The sequence below is a fragment of the Argentina silus genome (genome assembly GCF_951799395.1).
Source record: "Argentina silus genome assembly, chromosome: 11".
Lineage (NCBI taxonomy): Eukaryota > Metazoa > Chordata > Actinopteri > Argentiniformes > Argentinidae > Argentina > Argentina silus.
In genome coordinates, this window is record NC_139665.1 from 1,224,675 (window position 1) to 1,245,521 (window position 20,847).

At 43.7% G+C, this 20,847-nt stretch overlaps 1 protein-coding gene across 1 annotated transcript; it reads left to right on the forward strand.

Annotated features, from left to right (window-relative positions):
- Positions 1-596: 596 nt before the first annotated feature.
- LOC310812105 (venom phosphodiesterase CdcPDE) lies at positions 597-20,060 on the forward strand (the record flags this gene model as incomplete). Its single annotated transcript, XM_083680524.1, has 25 exons — positions 597-635; positions 1,462-1,549; positions 2,199-2,330; positions 2,648-2,773; positions 2,917-2,977; positions 3,264-3,361; positions 5,454-5,533; positions 5,756-5,875; positions 6,383-6,492; positions 6,764-6,829; positions 7,136-7,208; positions 8,504-8,612; positions 9,862-9,987; positions 10,613-10,644; positions 11,291-11,418; positions 11,901-11,970; positions 12,400-12,487; positions 13,710-13,882; positions 15,192-15,237; positions 15,831-15,985; positions 16,286-16,421; positions 17,162-17,239; positions 18,277-18,409; positions 18,856-19,012; positions 19,887-20,060. 25 exons carry the CDS (start codon positions 597-599, stop codon positions 20,058-20,060), a joined length of 2,598 nt encoding a protein of 865 aa, XP_083536650.1.
- Positions 20,061-20,847: the final 787 nt, after the last annotated feature.

Below are 20,847 nucleotides of genomic sequence, written 5' to 3' on the forward strand. Positions count from 1 at the left end.
TAAATTGGTAGAACTCCACAGAGACGCAACGTTTCTCCTTTCGGTCAAAAGTCTGTTTTTAAAGACGCATGACTTGAGGTACTGTAATATCAAACACACCAGGGACTCAGATCTGATACATTCAAAATAAAGTCTGGGGGCAAACTGTTGAATAATGACTGTTATCGCTCTGCAATCTAATCTATGGCAATTCTTCATCTATTCCTTCGTAATATGATTTCGGAAATATGTATATAGCCTAATATACTTATATAGCCTAATAGATGGATGAACTACGGCCCATTATCAGACACTATTGATCTACCTCTCCTTAAGCTGTAAGGTCCAGTATTCCCAGTATTCCCTGTTAATCATTAGCTTTCCGTGCAGGCGTCTTCACCTGCGTGTCAGCGGAGTTCTGGTCACGTCCATAAAGTTGTCAAAGGGTCTCTTCGCGTTTACAGGAGCAGACACATGACAATAAGTTACTTCTCCATTCCAGGGGTCACTGTTCTGACGATCCCTCAGGTTCCCTGTGTGTAAAGCGTGTGTAAAGCGTGTGTAAAGCGTGTGTAGAACGTGGGTTTATTTGGCGTAGAACCAGTCGGCTCTCAAGCATGAGGATAAGCAAGGAGCAGAAGAGGAAATCGATCATAGTAAGTACTGGCACCGGGCTTCTCTGGAAAGTATATATATATGTACACACACACACACACTCGCCATTTAGCTGATGCTATCATCCAAAGCCACTTACATTGCAGTGAGTGCATACATTTTTCAGTATATATGGGCCCAGCGGGAATCGAACCCACAACCTAAGCGTTGTTAGTGCCATGCTACCAGCTGAACCACAGAGGACCAAAGGAAGTGAGAACGGCTGTTCTGGGATGTCCTGTGCGGTGGGCTGAGGACTGACATTTGAGTGCTTGGTTATATGCAGTGCTTTAGGGTTCTCATGAAAGAGTTTTGTAATGCTCTTTCAAATTTGATTTATCTAGCGATTAATTATAATTAATGCAATGGAGATTTAAAAATAAGATGCTTGATTTGATAGATTTTATATAAACTTCCATACATCCAGTAATAATCATACTGTACTGTACAGTATGTGACATGTGCAGCATAAAGATGCTCATCATTATTATAATCATTATCATTATTTCTAAAAGTTTGTGAATTCAGAAGGACAGTAAGTTGTACCAATGTAGACACATGTTTTCAAAGTTCCAGTCCACCTCAACTGGTTTACCAGTTTGACATGGTTATTATGATGTACTCCAGTCCCTGAAGAATTCTCCTGTCCGTCTTTCCCATCAATCACAATTTCCTTTGTCTTATTGTTATTATATCTACAAAAGGGCTACCAACAGACTGGTGTGTGTGTGTGTGTGTGTGTGTGTGTGTGTGTGTGTGTGTGTGTGTGTGTGTGTGTGTGTGTGTGTGTGTGTGTGTGTGTGTGTGTGTGTGTGTGTGTGTGTGTAGATAGGTGTTTTGGCTGTCTCTATTGTCACCATCACCCTGGGCCTTGGACTGGGTCTGGGGCTTCAACTGGACCAGTGTCGGACTGAAGGTACCAGTATCATCGTTGTCATTGCTTCAGCTCATAACTAACCATCATGACTGATAACTAACCACCATGACTGATAACTAACCATCATGACTGATAACTAACCATCATGACTGATAACTAACCACCATGACTGATAACTAACCATCATGACTGATAACTAACCATCATGACTGATAACTAACCACCATGACTGATAACTAACCATCATGACTGATAACTAACCATCATGACTGATAACTAACCATCATGACTGATAACTAACCATCATGACTGATAACTAACCATACAAGCATACTTACAAAACTACACCAGGGGAGGCTGGTGGAGGTAGAACACCAGGGGAGGCTGGTGGAGGTAGAACACCAGGGGAGGCTGGTGGAGGTAGAACACCAGGGGAGGCTGGTGGAGGTAGAACTTGGAGGACGGGCTCATTGTAATGCATGGAATAGAATGAGGGATGGTATCAAACACGTGTGCATTACAATGAGGCCGTCCTCCGATTCCTACCTCCACCAGCCTCCCCCGATGGGTTGATATGTAGATCAGTGATTCAAACATTGATTGGGGTCCATTTTATTTCAGTTCAGTCAAATCCACTTCAAATTCTTCCTCAGGAATTGATGTGCCGTGTCTTTCTCTTCTGTTTCAGTGGTTCCCAGTACGTCCTGCAGGGGGCGATGCTTCCAGCCATTTGACGACGAGACGCCATCCTGTCGCTGTGACGCCCAGTGTGTCACCACCAACTGCTGCTATGATTTTCAGGACATCTGTCTCCAACCAAGTGAGTCTTTTAACCAGTGAAACCAGTGAGTCTTTTAACCAGTGAAACTCCGCAGTATTTTTCGATCAGTGAAGTCCATCAACTGTCATAGAGAACCTACTGTACCAGGGGAGGCTGGTGGAGGTAGAAATCGGAGGACGGCCTCATTGTAATGCACGGAACGGAAAGAGGAATGGTATTAAACACGTTTTTTTTATATACCATTCCTCATTCCATGCCATGCGTTACAATGAGCCCGTCCTCTGATTTCTACCTCCACCAGCCTCCCCTGGTGTGACTACAGTGACTTCACCTCATGACTGGTTCCCTGTCCCCAGCCCAGCAGTGGGAGTGCACCACGCTGCGCTGCGGAGAGGAACGGTTACCGGCCAGCAGGTGTCACTGTTCTGACGACTGTCTGGGGGCGCAGGACTGTTGCACTAACTTTAAAAATGTCTGCCAAGGTCAGAGAAGCTTTCGCTTGAATTTATGCTATTTCTTCCCAACCCAATTATTACAACAGCGTACTTATTAATGCCGTGGCTGCTGTACATGCTGCATTCTGAAGTTATTTTTTTAAGTTTCGTGTGTTTTCCCACGATTGCAGGAGAGACAGAGTGGGTGGCGGACGGTTGTGAGGACCTGGCGACCCCTAAATGCCCAGCAAGGTACTCAGGGGCTTTAGGAGTTCAGCGATGAGTGGTGAAAACATACTAAAACAGAAACTGGAGCTCTGAGACTAGTATACAGGACAAGGCAATGTGAAATACTCTATGTGATGATAGATAGATAAATGTATAGTAAATGTATAGTAAATGTATAGTATATGTATAAATATATAGTAAAGGTTTGAATTGCTATGCTATATTACATAGCATAACATGGCATAATCACATGACATAAATGTACTTATCAATATCAGAATGTGGACATGTTGCCTCTCTTCACCGTTAGCTTTAATCAGCAGCCACTGCTCCTCGTGTCTCTGGACGGGCTGAAGGCAGAGTACCTCCAGACCTGGGGCTCCATCCTCCCGGTCCTGAACAAGCTGAGTGAGTCAGACTCCGCCTCTCTCTGTGCCCTCATCCCTCTGTCAAATACAATCAGCTATTGGGGCAGGTGGTACACGCCAGCGGAGGCTGGTGGAGGTAGAAATCGGAGGACGGGCTCATTGTAATGCATGAAATGGAATGAGGAGTGGTATCAGACACGTGTGTTTGATACCATTCCTTATTCCATTCCATTCCATGAAATACAATGAGCCTGTCCTCTGATTTCTACCTCCACCAGCCTCCCCTGGTGTGTACCACCTGCCCCAATAGCCAAATGAAAGAAAGATACTGGGAGTGAAAGTTAAATCTCGGGAGAAAGAGTGTTTTACAACCAAATGTCAAATTTATATCCATCATAAATTGCATATACAGTCATGAGAAAAAGTTAGGACACCCCCCAAAATATTAAGTTATTCTCTTAAAAATATGGACATATCAATATGTTATCTTCTTTCTAACAATGTCTATAGATAAAGGGGATGTAATTGAACAAAAAACTATGAAAATGTAACTTTGTAATCATTTATTTAACGAAAAATTAACAATAATGCCAATTCCTACTGAGGAAAAAGTTAGGACACCCTATGCCCTAATAGCTAGTATTGCCCCCCTTGGCTGAAATAACCTCAATTAGACGTTTCTTATAACTGTCTACAGGTCTCTGACATCAATTGGGAGAAAGTTTTTCCCACTCCTCCTTGCAGAATTCTTTCAGCTGTGTGATGTTCGAGGGGTGTCTTGCATGCACAGCCAGTTTCAAATCAATCCACAGCATCTCAATAAGATTAAGATCCGGGCTTTGACTTGACCATTCCAGAACTCTCAATTTATTTTTCTTGAGTCATTCCTTGGTAGATTTACTGGAATGTTTTGGGTCATTGTCATGTTGCATGGTCCACATCTGCTTCAGCTTCAACTTTCGAACAGATGGTCTCACATTTTCCTCAAGCACCCTCTGATACAATACAAAATTCATAGTGGATTCTATGATGGTGAGCTGACCAGGCCCTGCTGCAGAAAAGCAGCCCCAAACCATGACATTTCCACCCCCATGCTTCACAGTTGGTATGAGGTTCTTGTTCTCAAATGCTGTCTTGGTTTTGCGCCAAACATGTCTACTCTTACTGTGCCCAAATAGTTCAACTTTGGATTCATCTGTCCAAAGCACATTGTTCCAGAAGTTCTGGTCTTTCTCTAGGTGTTCTCTGGCAAACTTTAGTCTTGCCCTGATGTTTTTTTTTGACAGCAGGGGTTTCCTCCTTGCACACCTCCCATGTAATGCAAACTTGTTCAGTCTCTTTCTTATGGTGGATGCATGTACTTTGACATCAATTGTGGCAAGAGATACCTGTAGGTCTCGTGATGACATTCTGGGATTGTTGGAGACTTCTTTAAGCATCTTTCGGTCAGCTCTTAGGCTGAACTTGCTTGGGCGGCCTGACCTGGCCATGTTGGTGGTGGTTTTAAATGTTCTCCACTTGTAAATTATTTTCCGGACAGTGGAATGGCCAATTTCGAATAGTTTGGAGATCTTTTTATATCCCTTCCCAGACTCATATGCATCTACAATTTTTCTTCTGAAGGCCTCAGAGAGCTCTTTTGATCTCGCCATGGTGATGCAACTCACTTCAACAATCAAGAGCAAACCAAACTAAATATCTGAGGTTTAAATAGGACAGGCTCCTCCAAAATCCTCTGTAACGATGTTCTAATCATTTGCACCTGATGTGGTGCTCTTTATTATAATTTTAGGCATTTTAAGTGGAACTAAATGTAGGGGTGTCCTAACTTTTTCCTCACAAGAAGATTGCATTTCTATTAATTACATTTTACCAATAATTTTTTAAATAATTTGTTTCAGTTGTATTTGTTTAGTTATATTACCTCAATTTTTCAATATTGTTCAAATGAATATCAAATGTCCATATGTTTGAATATGTTGAAGAAGACAAAGGTTTTCATAGGGTGTCCTAATTTTTTCTCATGACTGTATACTGTACCATGACACATTTGAAATTAAGATGTCTCAAATCAATAGAATACTACTGTTTGCAAATGAGTGCTTCTATTTCTCTGTGTGCTTATCCCATAGGAAGCTGTGGTACCTCAGCTCCATACATGCAGCCTGTGTTCCCCAGCATGACCTTCCCCAATCACTACACTATTGTAACGGTGAGCCTCATATCCGCATGCAATACGTAACAGGGGAGGCCAGTAGAGGTAGAAATCGGAGGACGGGCTCCTTGTAATGTGTGAAATGGAATGAGGAATGGTATCAGACACACGTATTTGACACCTATCCTGATTCCATTCCATGCATTACAATGAGCCCGTCCTCGACCTTCAACATGCTGTTATGATGACTGTAGTTGATGTCCACCACCTCCTTCTCAGGGCCTGTACTCAGAGTCCCATGGGCTGGTTGATAACAGCATGTACGACCCGGTGTTTGACGCTTCCTTCAGCCTGTCCAGTGACGAGAAGTCCAACCCCAGATGGTACCTGGGTCAGCCTGTAAGCCCCACCCCTTTTCTTTACTGTTAAAGGCTCACTAAAGTGAAAATTGTAATTTCCAGTGTTTTGGTTTCCAGTATTATGTTTCAGCAGATAAGCATCACCCAAATACATATCATTCAATAGCGGACTGGTCATCTGGAGCACCGGTGGGCGGGTGGATCTGTGGGCTGCAGGGCGGGTGGATGAGCCGGTGGATCTGTGGGCTGCAGGGCGGGTGGATGAGCCGGTGGATCTGTGGACTGTGGGGCGAGAGGGAGGGAAAAATGAGCGATGCAGCCCACTACTCCATCTCCCCTAGCGTGGCAAATCCACCGCCCCCCCCCTAGTCTGTCCCTGTCATCTATCCACCGCCCCCCCCCTAGTCTGTCCCTGTCATCTATCCACCGCCCCCCCCCTAGTCTGTCCCTGTCATCTATCCACCGCCCCCCCCCTAGTCTGTCCCTGTCATCTATCCACCGCCCCCCCCCTAGTCTGTCCCTGTCATCTATCATGTTTTTTTCCTAGATTTGGCACACTGCCATGTACCAAGGCCTGAAAGCAGGAACCTTCTTCTGGCCGGGATCAGATGTCGAAATCAACGGCAGTTTCCCGAGCATCAGTGTAGACTACAACGGGTACAGCCAGGACTACAACTACTTCTTTCTCAACGATGAATAGACCAGCGGGGGCTGGTGGAGGTAGAAATCGGAGGACAGGCTTATTGTACTGTAATGCATGGAATGGAATGTGTGATTGACACCATTCTTCATTCCATTCCATGCGTTACAATGAGTCTGTCCTCCAATTTCCACCTCCCCTGGAATAGACTGACAGACCTTTATTGCCATTGAGATGATAAGTGATTATCAGTCATGATGAGTTATCAACCACTTGTCTTTATTTCAGCAAAGTACCTTTTGAGGAGAGAGTCTTCACAGTGCTGAAATGGCTGCAGCTGCCAGATAATAAGAGGTAGGTCTCTAGTCCACCATACACTGTAAAAGATGAAGGCGTTATACAATCAACTGGTCAACTGCAGAGATGGGTACTGTACCTCGGGAGGCTGGTGGAGGTAGAAATCAGAGGAAGGGCTCATTGTAATGCATGGAATGTAATGATGAATGGTGTCAAAAACGATACCATGCCTCATTCCGTTCCATGCATCACAATGAACCCTTCCTCTGATTTCCACCTCCTCCAGCCTCCCGGTGCTCTCTGCCTCCCGGTGTTCTCTGCCACGGTGAATCCATTAAACGTGTTGTTGTTGTTGTTCTTCAGGCCAGACTTCTTCACCTTGTACCTGGAGGAGCCAGATAAGTCAGGACACAGCTACGGTCCCGTCAGCGGTGGGGTAAGGTCTCTAGAAACACCAGCGGCTTCCTCTCCTCCTCTTCTCCCCTCCTCTTCCTCTCCTCCTATCTCCTCCTCTTCTCCCCTCCTCCTCTTCTCCTCTCCTCCTCTTCCTCTCCTCCTCTTCCTCTCCTCCTATCTCCTCCTCTTCTCCTCTCCTCCTCTTCTCCCCTCCTCTTCTCCTCTCCTCCTATCTCCTCCTCTTCTCCTCTCCTCCTCTTCTCCTCCCCTCCTCCTCCTCTCCTCTTCTTCTCCTTCCCTTCATCGGCTGTGATCTCAAACAACAGCACAGGGTTTAGGCAAATTGCCCAGTGGGCGTCCACTGTCACCTACAGAGCCATGCAGTGGAGGCTGGTGGAGGTAGAAATCGGAGATTCCTTATTCCATTCCATGCATTACAAGGAGCCTGTCCTCCGATTTCTACCTCCACCAGCCTCCACTGGAGCCTTGTGTTATGGAATCAGTGCAGATGAGGGGGAAGAAAACAAAGAGAGGAAGCCACTTTAGACAATTGAGACGCTCCCTTTAACTCTCCAACGAGTTCCGGAACACTCCCCACCTAGAGTGCCAAGTGTTCTATGTAGTGTTTCTCTAGCAACAACACTATCAGACTGTGACCTGAAACATCGTTTATCTGCTGCTGATAAGATACTGAGAAGATTAAAGTTCATAAATGTTTTCCGATGGAACACTGTTAAATGTCTTAATGAAAGGACATTAGAGGACATTGCCTCTGAGGGGTTGTTTGAGTCATGTCAAGGCTGCAAGGTGTGCTGTAAATCTAATTAAACCCTTCAAGGTCCTTTTCTTTTTTACTTTTAATTTAATAATGTATAGCCATTGATTCTTGAAGAATATAACTTCTGTGTCATGAGGTTAGTTCAGTTGTCTTACCCCATCAGAACCCTAAGTACTCCATTGTTTGTAAACAATTATAAGCAAACATGGTTAAGATTCAAAAGATGTAGTAAATGTAAATGTAGGTCAGGCGTGTTCTGAAATGACTCAGTGTTTGTTCTGGTTTTGCTCTGGCACCAGTTCCCTCAATGACACACAGTACAGAGCTGTCATTCACACCACATAGAACACATGCAATGTTTACAACAGGGAGAAGCTTAGTCTTGTTGTTTTATGTCAAGTGCTTTCAAAGGGCGAGCGTTCAATGTACAGACATGTCAGGGGAGGCTGGTGGAGGTAGAAATGGGAGGACGGGCTCATTGTAATGCATGGAATGGAATGAGGGATGGTATCAAACGTGTGTGTTAGCTAGCTTAGAGGTTTTGCTTTGTGTTTCAGGTGATTGAGGCTATCCAGGGGGTGGACAAGATCATGGGCCAACTGATGAATGGTCTGAAGCAGCTGAACCTTCATCAGTGCATCAACATCATCATCCTCGCTGACCATGGTACTGTAGAAGGCTAATCATATATGTATATCTGGACTGTATGTATATCCACTCACCGGCCACTTTATTAGGTACACCTTGCTAGTACTGGGTTGGACCCCCTTTTGTAGCCCATCTGCTTCAAGGTTCGACGTGTTGTGCGTTCAGAGATGGTCTTCTGCATACCTTGGTTGTAACAAGTGGTTATTTGAGTTACTGTTGCCCTTCTATCATCTCGAACCATTCTGGCCATTCTCCTCTGACCTCTGGCATCAACAAGGCATTTTCTCCCAGAGAACTGCCACTCACTGGATATTTTCTCTTTTTCGGACCATTCTCTGTAAACCCTACAGATGGTTGTGCGTGAAAATCCCAGTAGATCAGCAGTTTCTGAAATACTCAGACCAGCCCGTCTGGCACCAACAACCATGCCACGTTCAGAGTCACTTAAATCACCTTTCTTCCCCATTCTGATGCTCGGTTTGAACTTCAGCAGGTCGTCTTGACCATGTCTACATGCATTGAGTTGCTGCCATGTGATTGGCTGATTAGATATTTGCGTTGCCAAGCAGTTGAACAGGTGTACCTAATAAAGTGGCCATCATATATATATATATACATACACACACACACACACACTCACACACACACACACACACACACACACACACACACACACACACACACACACACACACACACACACACACACACACACACACACTCACCGGCCACTTTATTAGGCACACCTTGATATGTATGTAGGTGGAGGTAGAAATCGGAGGACGGGCTCATTGTAATGCATGGAACAGAATGAGGAACGGTATCAAACACGTAGGAATGATATCAAACAATCAACTCATTCGATTCCATGCATTACAATGAGCCCGTCCTCCGATTTCTACCTCCACGAGCCTCCCCTGACTGTGATTAATATGACTCATAAATACCTTTGAGAGAGGAGAACAAGTGTTGAACTTCATAACCAAAGACATAAGCACACATTTCTGTATTATTTGTGTTTTTTTCTTGACCTACAGTTGGACATTTTGTAGACAAATGATGTATGCTGTATACTGTGTTCCTTGAGCACAACAGATAAGTCATAGCAATCTAGTGCTGTTGGACCAAGCTTTCAGGGACGTGCACAGACTGATGAGTCTGTCCCTGAACGCTGTACTGTAGCTGGTGGAGCTGTTGTTAGATCTGTTGTCATGGTGATCCACAGCATGGGGGTTATTTTTCAAGGACTTGTTGCGTGGAACCAACAGGTATGGAGGACACAAGCTGTGACAGGAAGGAAGTTCTGCAGGACCTGGTGGGGATGAACGTTAATGACTTGTACGTCACACAGGGTGCCTTTGGGAGAATCAGATCCAAGGATCAAAACCAAACCTGTGAGTCCAAAACAAACATTTCTGCTTGACTGTATGTCAGTGGAGGCTGGTGGAGGTAGAAATCGGAGGACGGGCTCATTGTAATGCATGGAATGGAACCTGTGTTTGATTCCGTTCCTACATTTACATTTACATCTATGGCATTTAGCAGACGCCTCTATCCAAAGCGACTGACAACAAATACATTTGTTTAAGTAAGTGAATCATCTATCCAACAGTGATCATACGATAAAGTCATCTATGCTAGGACCAGGGTTAGGGTTAGGACCAGGGTTAGGGTTAGGACCAGGGTTAGGGTTAGGGTTAGGACCAGGGTTAGGGTTAGTACCAGGGTTAGGGTTAGGACCAGGGTTAGGGTTAGGGTTAGGACCAGGGTTAGGGTTAGTACCAGGGGCATTTGACCACCACAATGCTAGAAGAAGGAATTTTTTTTTTTTTTTTCATCATCTACTTTTATTTTTTTTTATATACATATGCACAGTACAGAGTGTTTTCATCCATTCCATGCATTACAATGAGCCCGTCCTCTGATTTCTACCTCCACCAGCCTCCCCTGCTGTTTGTCTACCCTTTCTTGAACTTGTGTTCAGTATCGTTTACAAACTCATGTTGTTTCATGTGACAGTGGACTCAGCTGGACTTGTGGCCAATATGACTGTGAGTACAAATGAAGGACACTTGAATAATGCTGAGGCTGACTTCGGCGGCCTCACTTGTTGGCTATTCGTCAGGAGAGGCTGGTGGAGGTAGACATCGGAGGACAGGCTTATTGTAATGCATGGAATGGAATGACACGTTGTGTTTGATACCATCAGAATCAGAATCAGAATTCTTTTATTTGGTAGTATATTTGCACATACAGGAAATTGACTTGGTGAGGTTGGTGCATGGACATAAAAAAACAATGGCGAGTATTGACAAGAAAATTTACAAAATAGCAAAAATATTAACAAAATAAACAAATGTACGAATTTACAAAAAAGAACAGCAGAACAATTCATGTTGTAGGCTGTGTGAGGCAATCGTCATTCCGCTCCATGCATTACAATAAGCCTGTCCTCCGATGTCTACCTCCACCAGCCTCCCCTGCTATTAGTAAATCATACCGTCTCAACTGCAGAAATTCCACTTGAGCCCCTCTGAAAAGCTTGAAATGAGTCATATTCATTAAATGAGTCATGTTCAGTAAATGAGTCATATTCATTAAATGAGTCATGTTCATTAAATGAGTCATATTCATTAAATGAGTCATATTCTGCAGCAGACAAGGAGCTAAACTCTTCTTTTATTTCTGGGATGCCAGTGCAAGAAGACTGGTCAGAACGTCAAGCCTTACCTGAAGGCCCATCTACCAAAGCGTTTCCACTATGCCAACAGCCGACGCATCGAGGACGTCACCGTGTTAGTCAACCCAAGATGGCTGTTCGAGAGGTGCTCCGTGGCTGTAGTTTATAGACATGGCTTTGTGTAGTTCCAGTGACGTCTTGAATCTTTCTCTCTATTCAAGAATGATTGTATTTGACAGAACATGAACGTGTTAAACTCTGTTTATGGTCCTGGGTGGCACAGCTGGTACAGGGTGGCACAGCTGGTACAGGGTGGCACAGCTGGTACAGGGTGGCACAGCTGGTACAGGCACAAAGACATTTCTGCACTCAATCAGGGGAGGCTAGTGGAGGTAGAAATCGGAGGACGGGCTCATTGTAATGCATGGAACCGAATGAGGAACGGTATCAAACACAACGTTGTGTCTGATATCATTAGTTATTCCATTCCATGCATTACAATGAGCCCGTCCTCCGACTTCTACCTCCACTAGCCTCTCCTGCACTCAATGTACTGTAAGTTGCTTTGGATAAAGGCGTTTTCTAAATGATGTATATTATGTCTGATATTTCTTTGTAATGTTGTAGATACCCAGGGTCTCTGACCTTCTGTTCAGGTGGAACTCATGGATATGACAACGATGTTGCTAGTATGCATGTAAGAAGCAACGGCTTTGGTCGTCTACTGAAATCAGAAAATGAGAGTGGAATGATTTTTCAATGTGGAAAATGACTTTTTTGGATGTCTTGATGATCTTATGTCGAATCTAATGGCATTGTCATTTTAAAAATGCCCTATTTGACTAATTTCCACCTAAAAACCAGACCCAAACTAAACAGCTTATAACATTAGAATTATGATGATCAGATGCAAAAGCAGGATGCCATTTGACACCTTGAAGTTTTGTGTGGATATGCTCAGATCATAGTTCAGAATAACATACTACACATGACAAGGAGAGAAAGTAAACAACAATCAAATTAATAATCAAATATGTCTACCTTAAAAGGTTCATTTGGGATTTTGTGTGTTTTGAGAGGTCATTGATAAGATTAACCCCTCCTAACATCCCTTTCTTCCTCTCAGGCCATGTTCCTAAGCTATGGACCCAAGTTTCTGTCCAGAACAGAAGTAGATCCGTTCTCCAACGTTGAGCTCTACAACCTCATGTGTGGTAAGTGGCTTTCAGCATCACACTTTTACAGACTGTTGTTATCTGTGTTAGGGAAATAAAAAAGACTTTTATAGAGCTTTTATGAAAGGCAGAGGCTGTAAAAAAAAAAAGGTTTTATGTCAGTTCATTGTTTTGTGCAAGATGACCTCAAAATCATGTGGTTGCATAGTGTTTGAGTGCACACTCAGTATTAACTAGTGTTAACTAGTACTAGCTAACTACTTCTACTAGTCTGCAGTGCAGCAGCATAGAGTTACAGTAGATGCCAGACTGCGATGGCAGTGTCAACCTTTTAACTCATCTAGTGCCGAGGGTGACTTTATTCACCAACAATGCATCAATTATGACGCTTCATTTTGTAGCCAATCAAAGTATTGTTGCTAGGTAAACACCACATAAAACACTTGACACTCTAGGTGGCAATTCTTTGGCAGTTGGTGAGTTACACACCACTACTACTACTACTACTACTACTACTATAACTACTACTACTACTACTACTACTACTACTACTACTATAACTACTACTACTACTACTACTACTACTACTATAACTACTACTACTATACTACTACTACTACTATTACTACTACTATAACTACTACTACTACTACTACTACTATAACTACTACTACTATAACTACTACTACTACTACTATAACTACTACTGCTACTACTACTACTACTACTATAACTACTATAACTACTACTACTACTACTACTACTGCTACTACTACTACTATAACTACCACTACTACTACTACTATGACTACTACTACTATAACTACTACTATAACTACTACTACTACTACTACTACTGTACTACTACTGTACTACTACTACTACTACTACTACTACTACTACTACTACTACTATAACTACCACTACTACTACTACTATGACTACTACTACTATAACTACTACTATAACTACTACTACTACTACTACTACTGTACTACTACTGTACTACTACTACTACTACTATAACTACTACTACTATTACTACTACTACTACTACTACTACTACTACTACTACTACTACTATAACTACTACTATAACTACTACTACTACTACTACTACTGTACTACTACTGTACTACTACTACTACTACTATAACTACTACTACTACAACTACTATAACTACTACTACTACTATAACTACTACTACTACACCTACTGTACAGGACGTATATGTCATCATCCATGTCATCGTCCTTCCAGACGTGTTGGAGATCTCCCCGTCTGAGAACAATGGAACTCATGGCAGCATGAACCACATCCTGAGGAAACCCTGGTACAGTCCCCAACCGCCCCCGGAGCAGACCGCCCCAGGGCAGTGTCCTCTGGTGACCCTTGACCCTGCTGACCCCCTGGGCTGTACTTGTCCCTCCATGGTAGTATCCCCTCCCTCACTTCCTGTATGTCCCTTATCCCAATGTTTCACTTCCTGTATGTCCCTTATCCCAATGTTTCACTTCCTGTATGTCCCTTATCCCAATGTTTCATGAATGAGTCCCTCATGATAAATAGTTTGGGCTGGTGGTCCTAACCCTAACGGGCTGGTGGTCCTAACCCTAACGGGCTGGTGTACTTTTAGAACCAAGTATCATGTGAAGAGAATGTTTCTGAGTGAATCGCACAGTAAGTACATAAGTGCTCTATATCGTCTTCTGCTGAATGACCTATTTGACTAATTTCCGCCTAAAAACCAGACCCTAACCCTAACCCTAACCCTAACCCTAACCCTAAACTACTTATAACATGAGAAATATAATGATCAGATGCCATTTGATGGGTAACACCTTGAAGTTGTGTGTGGATCATGCTGAGGTCATAGTTCAGAATAACATACTACACATGACAAGGAGATAAAAAAAAATCAATAAATTTGAATCAAATTAAAGCAGAATTTGGGACCAATTATGGGCCCGTCCGGCTTAAGAGGATATGAAACCCTTTCATCTGCTTGATTGAGGAAGAGGTCTCACTAAAACTACAGGATTCTGGGAGATGCATCAGCTTATTTGGCCCCTCACAAAGACCACCACGTTTATTTTCCTTTTTAATTCTGTGATGTCATAACACATTACTGTATGTTCCCATAGACATTTTTAAGTTGCTGTTTTCTGCTTTTCAGAGTGTGACCCTGACTGCCATTATCAGTAGGTAGTGTTAGAGACAAAGCATATCCTCAACACTCTGTGATAAATGACAGTTGGGATGAGATACTGAGCCAAATGTACTCAGGGATTCCCCCTACCCAATGATAACACAGGGCGGATGTGTTTACCCATTGTTGGATGTACTTCCCAGTGTGCTTCCTCAAGAGTTGTGTACACCAGGGGAGGCTGGTGGAGGTAGAAACATGTTCACCAGGGGAGGCTGGTGGAGGTAGAAACATGTTCACCAGGGGAGGCTGGTGGAGGTAGAAACATGTTCACCAGGGGAGGCTGGTGGAGGTAGAAACATGTACACCAGGGGAGGCTGGTGGAGGTAGAAACATGTTCACCAGGGGAGGCTGGTGGAGGTAGAAACATGTATTCCTCATTCTGTTATTTGTCGTTTGTTCCATGCATCGTGTCGAATGATCCCGTCCTCCGATTTCTCCCTCAACAGCCTCCACTGGGGTACATGCATTTACTGTCACACACCTGGTGAACCTAAAACAAACATGTAAATAACATCTGATCGTGTTGTTTTCAGGGTGGAAATAATCAAAATGACCGCCTGAATCTGACAGCAAGCGAAGGTAAAGATCCCTGTGTCAGAGAAATGTTAAACAGATTATAGACAGATTCTGACAAATTATTATTATTGACAAATTGTGTAATGTTTAGGGTTTTTTCTTAATCAAGTTCTGACCAAGTCTATTACGTACTTGGGTCCCAAGTGTTTCTCTTCAAGGGTCAGGCTCCACAAAGCTTTGTAGCTTAATTACTACTTAATTACTACTTAATTACTACTTAATTACTACTTAATTACTGAAATTAAATGTGCTTAATTACTTAATTAAAGCTGCTAGAGAGTTTGCAGGTCAATCTGCTTGAAAGAATAAAATTCATTCAATTCATTCAAGAAATAAAGTACAACTTAACCTACAAATATTTTGTGCAACTGACCCCATGTCAACTCCTGTCCCTGGTTATGGCGCCAGATGACACAGTGAGCGGAATCGTGAAAAAACACAGCAAACTGCCAAGTTCTTTTTTGCTAAGTTAGCTACTTATTAAACACTTATAGGCTACAATTTAGCGCCTAATACTGCATGTGTTTCCCATACTAAAGTGTTACCCAATATCCAAACAAGTGAATTAAATGTGACATTTGACTTGTCACTTTCAGTGTCCGCTGTTGAGAAGAAGCATACATTGTTTGGAAGACCGAAGATGCTTAAATCCAGTGAGGATTACTGTCTGCTGTATCATCAGGGCTTCATCAACGCCTATAGCCGGGGAGCTTTCATGCCACTATGGAGCTCCTTCACTATCGACAAACCTGTAAGCATTTTACATTTTATCCAAAGATCATAATGTGATTAAATTGTTTATGTCATGTGTGTTAGAAATACTGTATTTGTTAGAAAATGTTTGGCTACTTTCACAGTTCAACCGTTTGATATGTGTGACATCACAAGGGCATCCATTTTGCAACATTACCTCAGAATTGATCCGTAAAAGACAACTTTAATTCAAATGAGTCAATCGATATTTCAGGGTGGGCTGGAATGAAAACGTCCATACCAACGTTGAGAGACCGCATGCTTCATAAAATGGCCGCCTCTTTGCCGCCCCCTGTAGGAGAATGTGGACCCACTCCCAGCGGTCACAGCAGACTGTCTGAGGGCTGATGTCAGGATCCCTGCTGATACGAGTCCCAGATGTGACCAGTATGACGCAGCCAGGGACGTCACCCACGGCTTCCTCTACCCTCCTAGTAAGTTGAAACACTTGAGAGAAAAAAAGGTGAACTTGCAGATGAATAGTCAGCTACAGAAAGAAAGAAAAAAATGTCCTTCTTCAAGCATTGTGACTGCCTATGGCCCCTGGTCTGAGCATTGATTACTTTATCTTATGATGACTGATGGATAGATGATTCACTTACTTAAACAAATGTATTTGTTGTAAGTCGCTTTGAATAAAGGCGTCTGATAAATGCCATAAATAGAAATGTAAATGTAAAGTGTCTATTCCACCCCCTGATGTAATACCCAGATCTCCCCCATTTGTTCCTGATGTAATACCCAGATCTCCCCCATTTGTTCCTGATGTAATACCCAGATCTCCCCCATTTGTTCCTGATGTAATACCCAGATCTCCCCCATTTGTTCCTGATGTAATACCCAGATCTCCCCCATTTATTCCTGATGTAATACCCAGATCTCCCCCATTTGTCCCTGATGTAATACCCAGATCTCCCCCATTTGTTCCTGATGTAATACCCAGATCTCCTCCATTTATTCCTGATGTAATACCCAGATCTCCCCCATTTATTCCTGATGTAATACCCAGATCTCCCCCATTTGTTCCTGATGTAATACCCAGATCTCCCCCATTTATTCCTGATGTAATACCCAGATCTCCCCCATTTATTCCTGATGTAATACCCAGATCTCCCCCATTTATTCCTGATGTAATACCCAGATCTCCCCCATTTATTCCTGATGTAATACCCAGATCTCAATAGGACGGCAGATGAGGAGTATGACGGACTGTTGATGAGCAACATTGTACCCATGTACCCTGAGTTTAAGAGTAAGTACACACCAGTGGAGGCTGGTGGAGGTAGAAATCGGAGGATGGGATCACTGTAATGCATGGAATGGATTGAGGAATGGATTGAGGAATGGATTGAGGAATGGAATGAGGAATGGTAACAAACGTGTGTGGTGTGTACTCACTCTTGTGTTTGATACCATTCCTCATTCCATTCCATGCATTACAATGAGCCCGTCCTCCGATTTCTACCTCCACCACCAGCCTCCCCTGGTACACACACTTAACCTTTTAGCAGCTTGCTCACCCAACCATTCACTCACATATCTATTTATCCAGCTGTCTCTTATCTCCCCCTCCCTCCCTCCCTCACTCCCTCCCTCACTCCCTCCCTCCCTCCCTCCCTCCCTAGCTCCCTCCCTCCCTCCCTAGCTCCCTCCCTCCCTCACTCCCTCCCTCACTCCCTCCCTCCCTCCCTCCCTCCCTCCCTAGCTCCCTCCCTCCCTCCCTAGCTCCCTCCCTCCCTCCCTCCCTAGCTCCCTCCCTCCCTCCCTCACTCCCTCCCTCCCTAGCTCCCTCCCTCCCTCCCTAGCTCCCTCCCTCCCTCACTCCCTCCCTCACTCCCTCCCTCCCTCCCTCCCTCCCTCCCTCCCTAGCTCCCTCCCTCCCTCCCTCACTCCCTCCCTCCCTCCCTCCCTCCCTAGCTCCCTCCCTCCCTAGCTCACTCCCTCCCTCCCTCCCTCCCTCCCTAGCTCCCTCCCTCCCTCCCTCCCTCCCTCCCTCCCTAGCTCCCTCCCTCCCTCCCTCCCTCCCTCACTCCCTCCCTCCCTCCCTCCCTAGCTCCCTCCCTCCCTCCCTCCCTCCCTAGCTCCCTCCCTCCCTCCCTCCCTCCCTAGCACCATGGCCTACAGTGCACACGTACGCCCATGTCGGCATGTTAGAACCCGGCCCATGCCCTGCTGACATCCCCTCTCCTCCTTACTTCCTGTCTTTCTTCACTATCTCTATCCAATAAAAATGTATGTTTGTATTTTATGAAAAACGTATTCTTCATATGCATCTCTTTCTTCTCACAGAGGTCTGGGATTATTTCCAGACTACGTTGCTGAAGAAATATGCCACTCAGTACAATGGTATTAACGTGGTAACCGGCCCAGCCTTTGACTATAACCACGATGGACAAGCCGATTCTCCAGCCCAGATCCAACAGTATGTGGGCTGTCCTCTGGCATGCAGAGACAGGAGGAGAACAGGAGATGCCATTTGGCTAAAATTCAATATTAAAACATGCTGTTTAAATTGATGTATTCAAATGTCGTCTTTACAACTTTGTTGAACAAAAAAATATGGGGAACAAAAGAAAAAGTCCACAATCACTTCCACATGGTTGGCAGTGACATTGAGTTGCTTCTTTTCTTATTTGTTCCCTAGTATCTCATTGTTTTTGTGGTTAGCGGTGGCTATATAAAAGTCACCCAATTTGTCAACATTCTAGAGTGCCACGGGTGACTTCATTCACCAAAAATTTGTAGATTATGATGCTTCATTTTGTAGCCAATTGTAGTCAAGTATGGTTGCTAGGTAAACACCACATAAAACACTCTAGGAATGCTTTGGCAGTTGGTGAGTTAACAACCAAACATTCTTATTTCCAGGTTTGTTGCTGGTACACGCATCCCAATCCCCACCCATTACTTTGCCGTCCTCACAAGCTGTAGGAACTTGTCACAAGCAGTGAGCAGCTGTCACCAGGAGTTGCAGACCGTGTCCTTTCTGGTACCGCATAGAGTGGACAATTCAGAGAGCTGTAACGTAAGGCAAACTCTACATTATCTCCATATGTTTATCTTTACATGACCGTGGCATGGGGTGGTCCAGTGGTCTGGTACCATGGCCTGGGGTGGTCCAGTGGTCTGGTACCATGTTCTGGGGTGGTCCAGTGGTCTGGTACCATGGTCTGGGGTGGTCCAGTGGTCTGGTACCATTGTCTGGGGTGGTCCAGTGGTCTGGTACCATGTTCTGGGGTGGTCCAGTGGTCTGGTACCATGGCCTGGGGTGGTCCAGTGGTCTGGTACCATGTTCTGGGGTGGTCCAGTGGTCTGGTACCATGGTCTGGGGTGGTCCAGTGGTCTGGTACCATGTTCTGGGGTGGTCCAGTGGTCTGGTACCATGGTCTGGGGTGGTCCAGTGGTCTGGTACCATTGTCTAACATTATCTCAATCTGTTTATCTTTACATTATCTCAATCTGTTGTTTCCTGCGGCTCCTTTCTGACTGTACAGATCTATGAGTGGATACTGTACCTAGCATACTCCTGACCGAAGGTCTCACATTAAAGTGAAATACCACGAAGTCATGATCAGGAGAATACTCTACCAGGGGAGGCTGGTGGAGGTAGACATCGGAGGACAGGCTCACTGTAATGCATGGAATTAAATCTTTTGATACCATTCCTCATTCCATTCCATGCTTTACAATGAGCCCATCCTCCGATTTCTACCTCCACTAGCCTCCCTTGTACTTTACCTACTGTAGGTACACATCATTACAGTACATCTCTTAACCTGTACTGCCGCCTCACCCCAGAGTTGTGTAACTCTGTTTTGATTCATCACCTCAGCTGTGATTATTATGGTATGCATTATTAACCATAATTATTTCATCATCACATTTAATCATTTCCACAGAATGATGAGACAGCATCTTTATGGGTCGAGGACCTCCTGTGGTTCCACCAATCACGTGTCAGAGATGTAGAGTGGATTACGGGATTAGATTTGTTCCAAGGTAGCAACCGACCAATCCCTGAACTTTTACGAGTAAAGGCCCGTCCAACTGCTGCCATTCATAGACATCCCTAAAATGGAGACGTGCTCTTGGAAATGTATGATGTTATATAGGTATGTACACTCACCGTATGATGTTATATAGGTATGTACACTCACCGTATGATGTTATATAGGTATGTACACTCACCAGCCACTTTATTAGAAACCTGTATAAAGTGTACCTAATAAAGTGGCCGGTGAGTGTAGGTATAGGGAATGTTTGTGATGATGTGCAACATTGTTTTATAGTGCAATGATTCATTTATATGTGCCAAAACTGCCATTTTCTTTTTATCTACCATGTTTTGAATGTAAACATGTAGTAGTGATCTATTGAGGTGAATTAATGCTAACAATTTATGATAAGGATGTGGTGTTCCAAGTGTGTATACATCTACAGTATATGACCAATAGTGTGTTGGTGTGCACTTCTTTGTTTGTTTTAGTCTTAGAGCCATGCGTCCTGTTAAGCTCCAGTTTGGTCGACGCTCCTGTTTTTGACCCCGAAAGGTTTGGTCAAACGGTTAGATGTCTCTCACATGTAGAGACAGACAGTCCCAACATGTAACAACACTTGACTTGTTTCACACATACAGTACCAGTCAAAAGTTATATATATACATACAGTACCTGTCAAAAGTTATATATATATATATATATACAGTACCTGTCAAACGTTATATATATACATACAGTACCTGTCAAAAGTTATATATATACATACAGTACCTGTCAAAAGTTATATATATATATATATATACAGTACCTGTCAAAAGTTATATATATATACAGTACCTGTCAAAAGTTATATATATATATA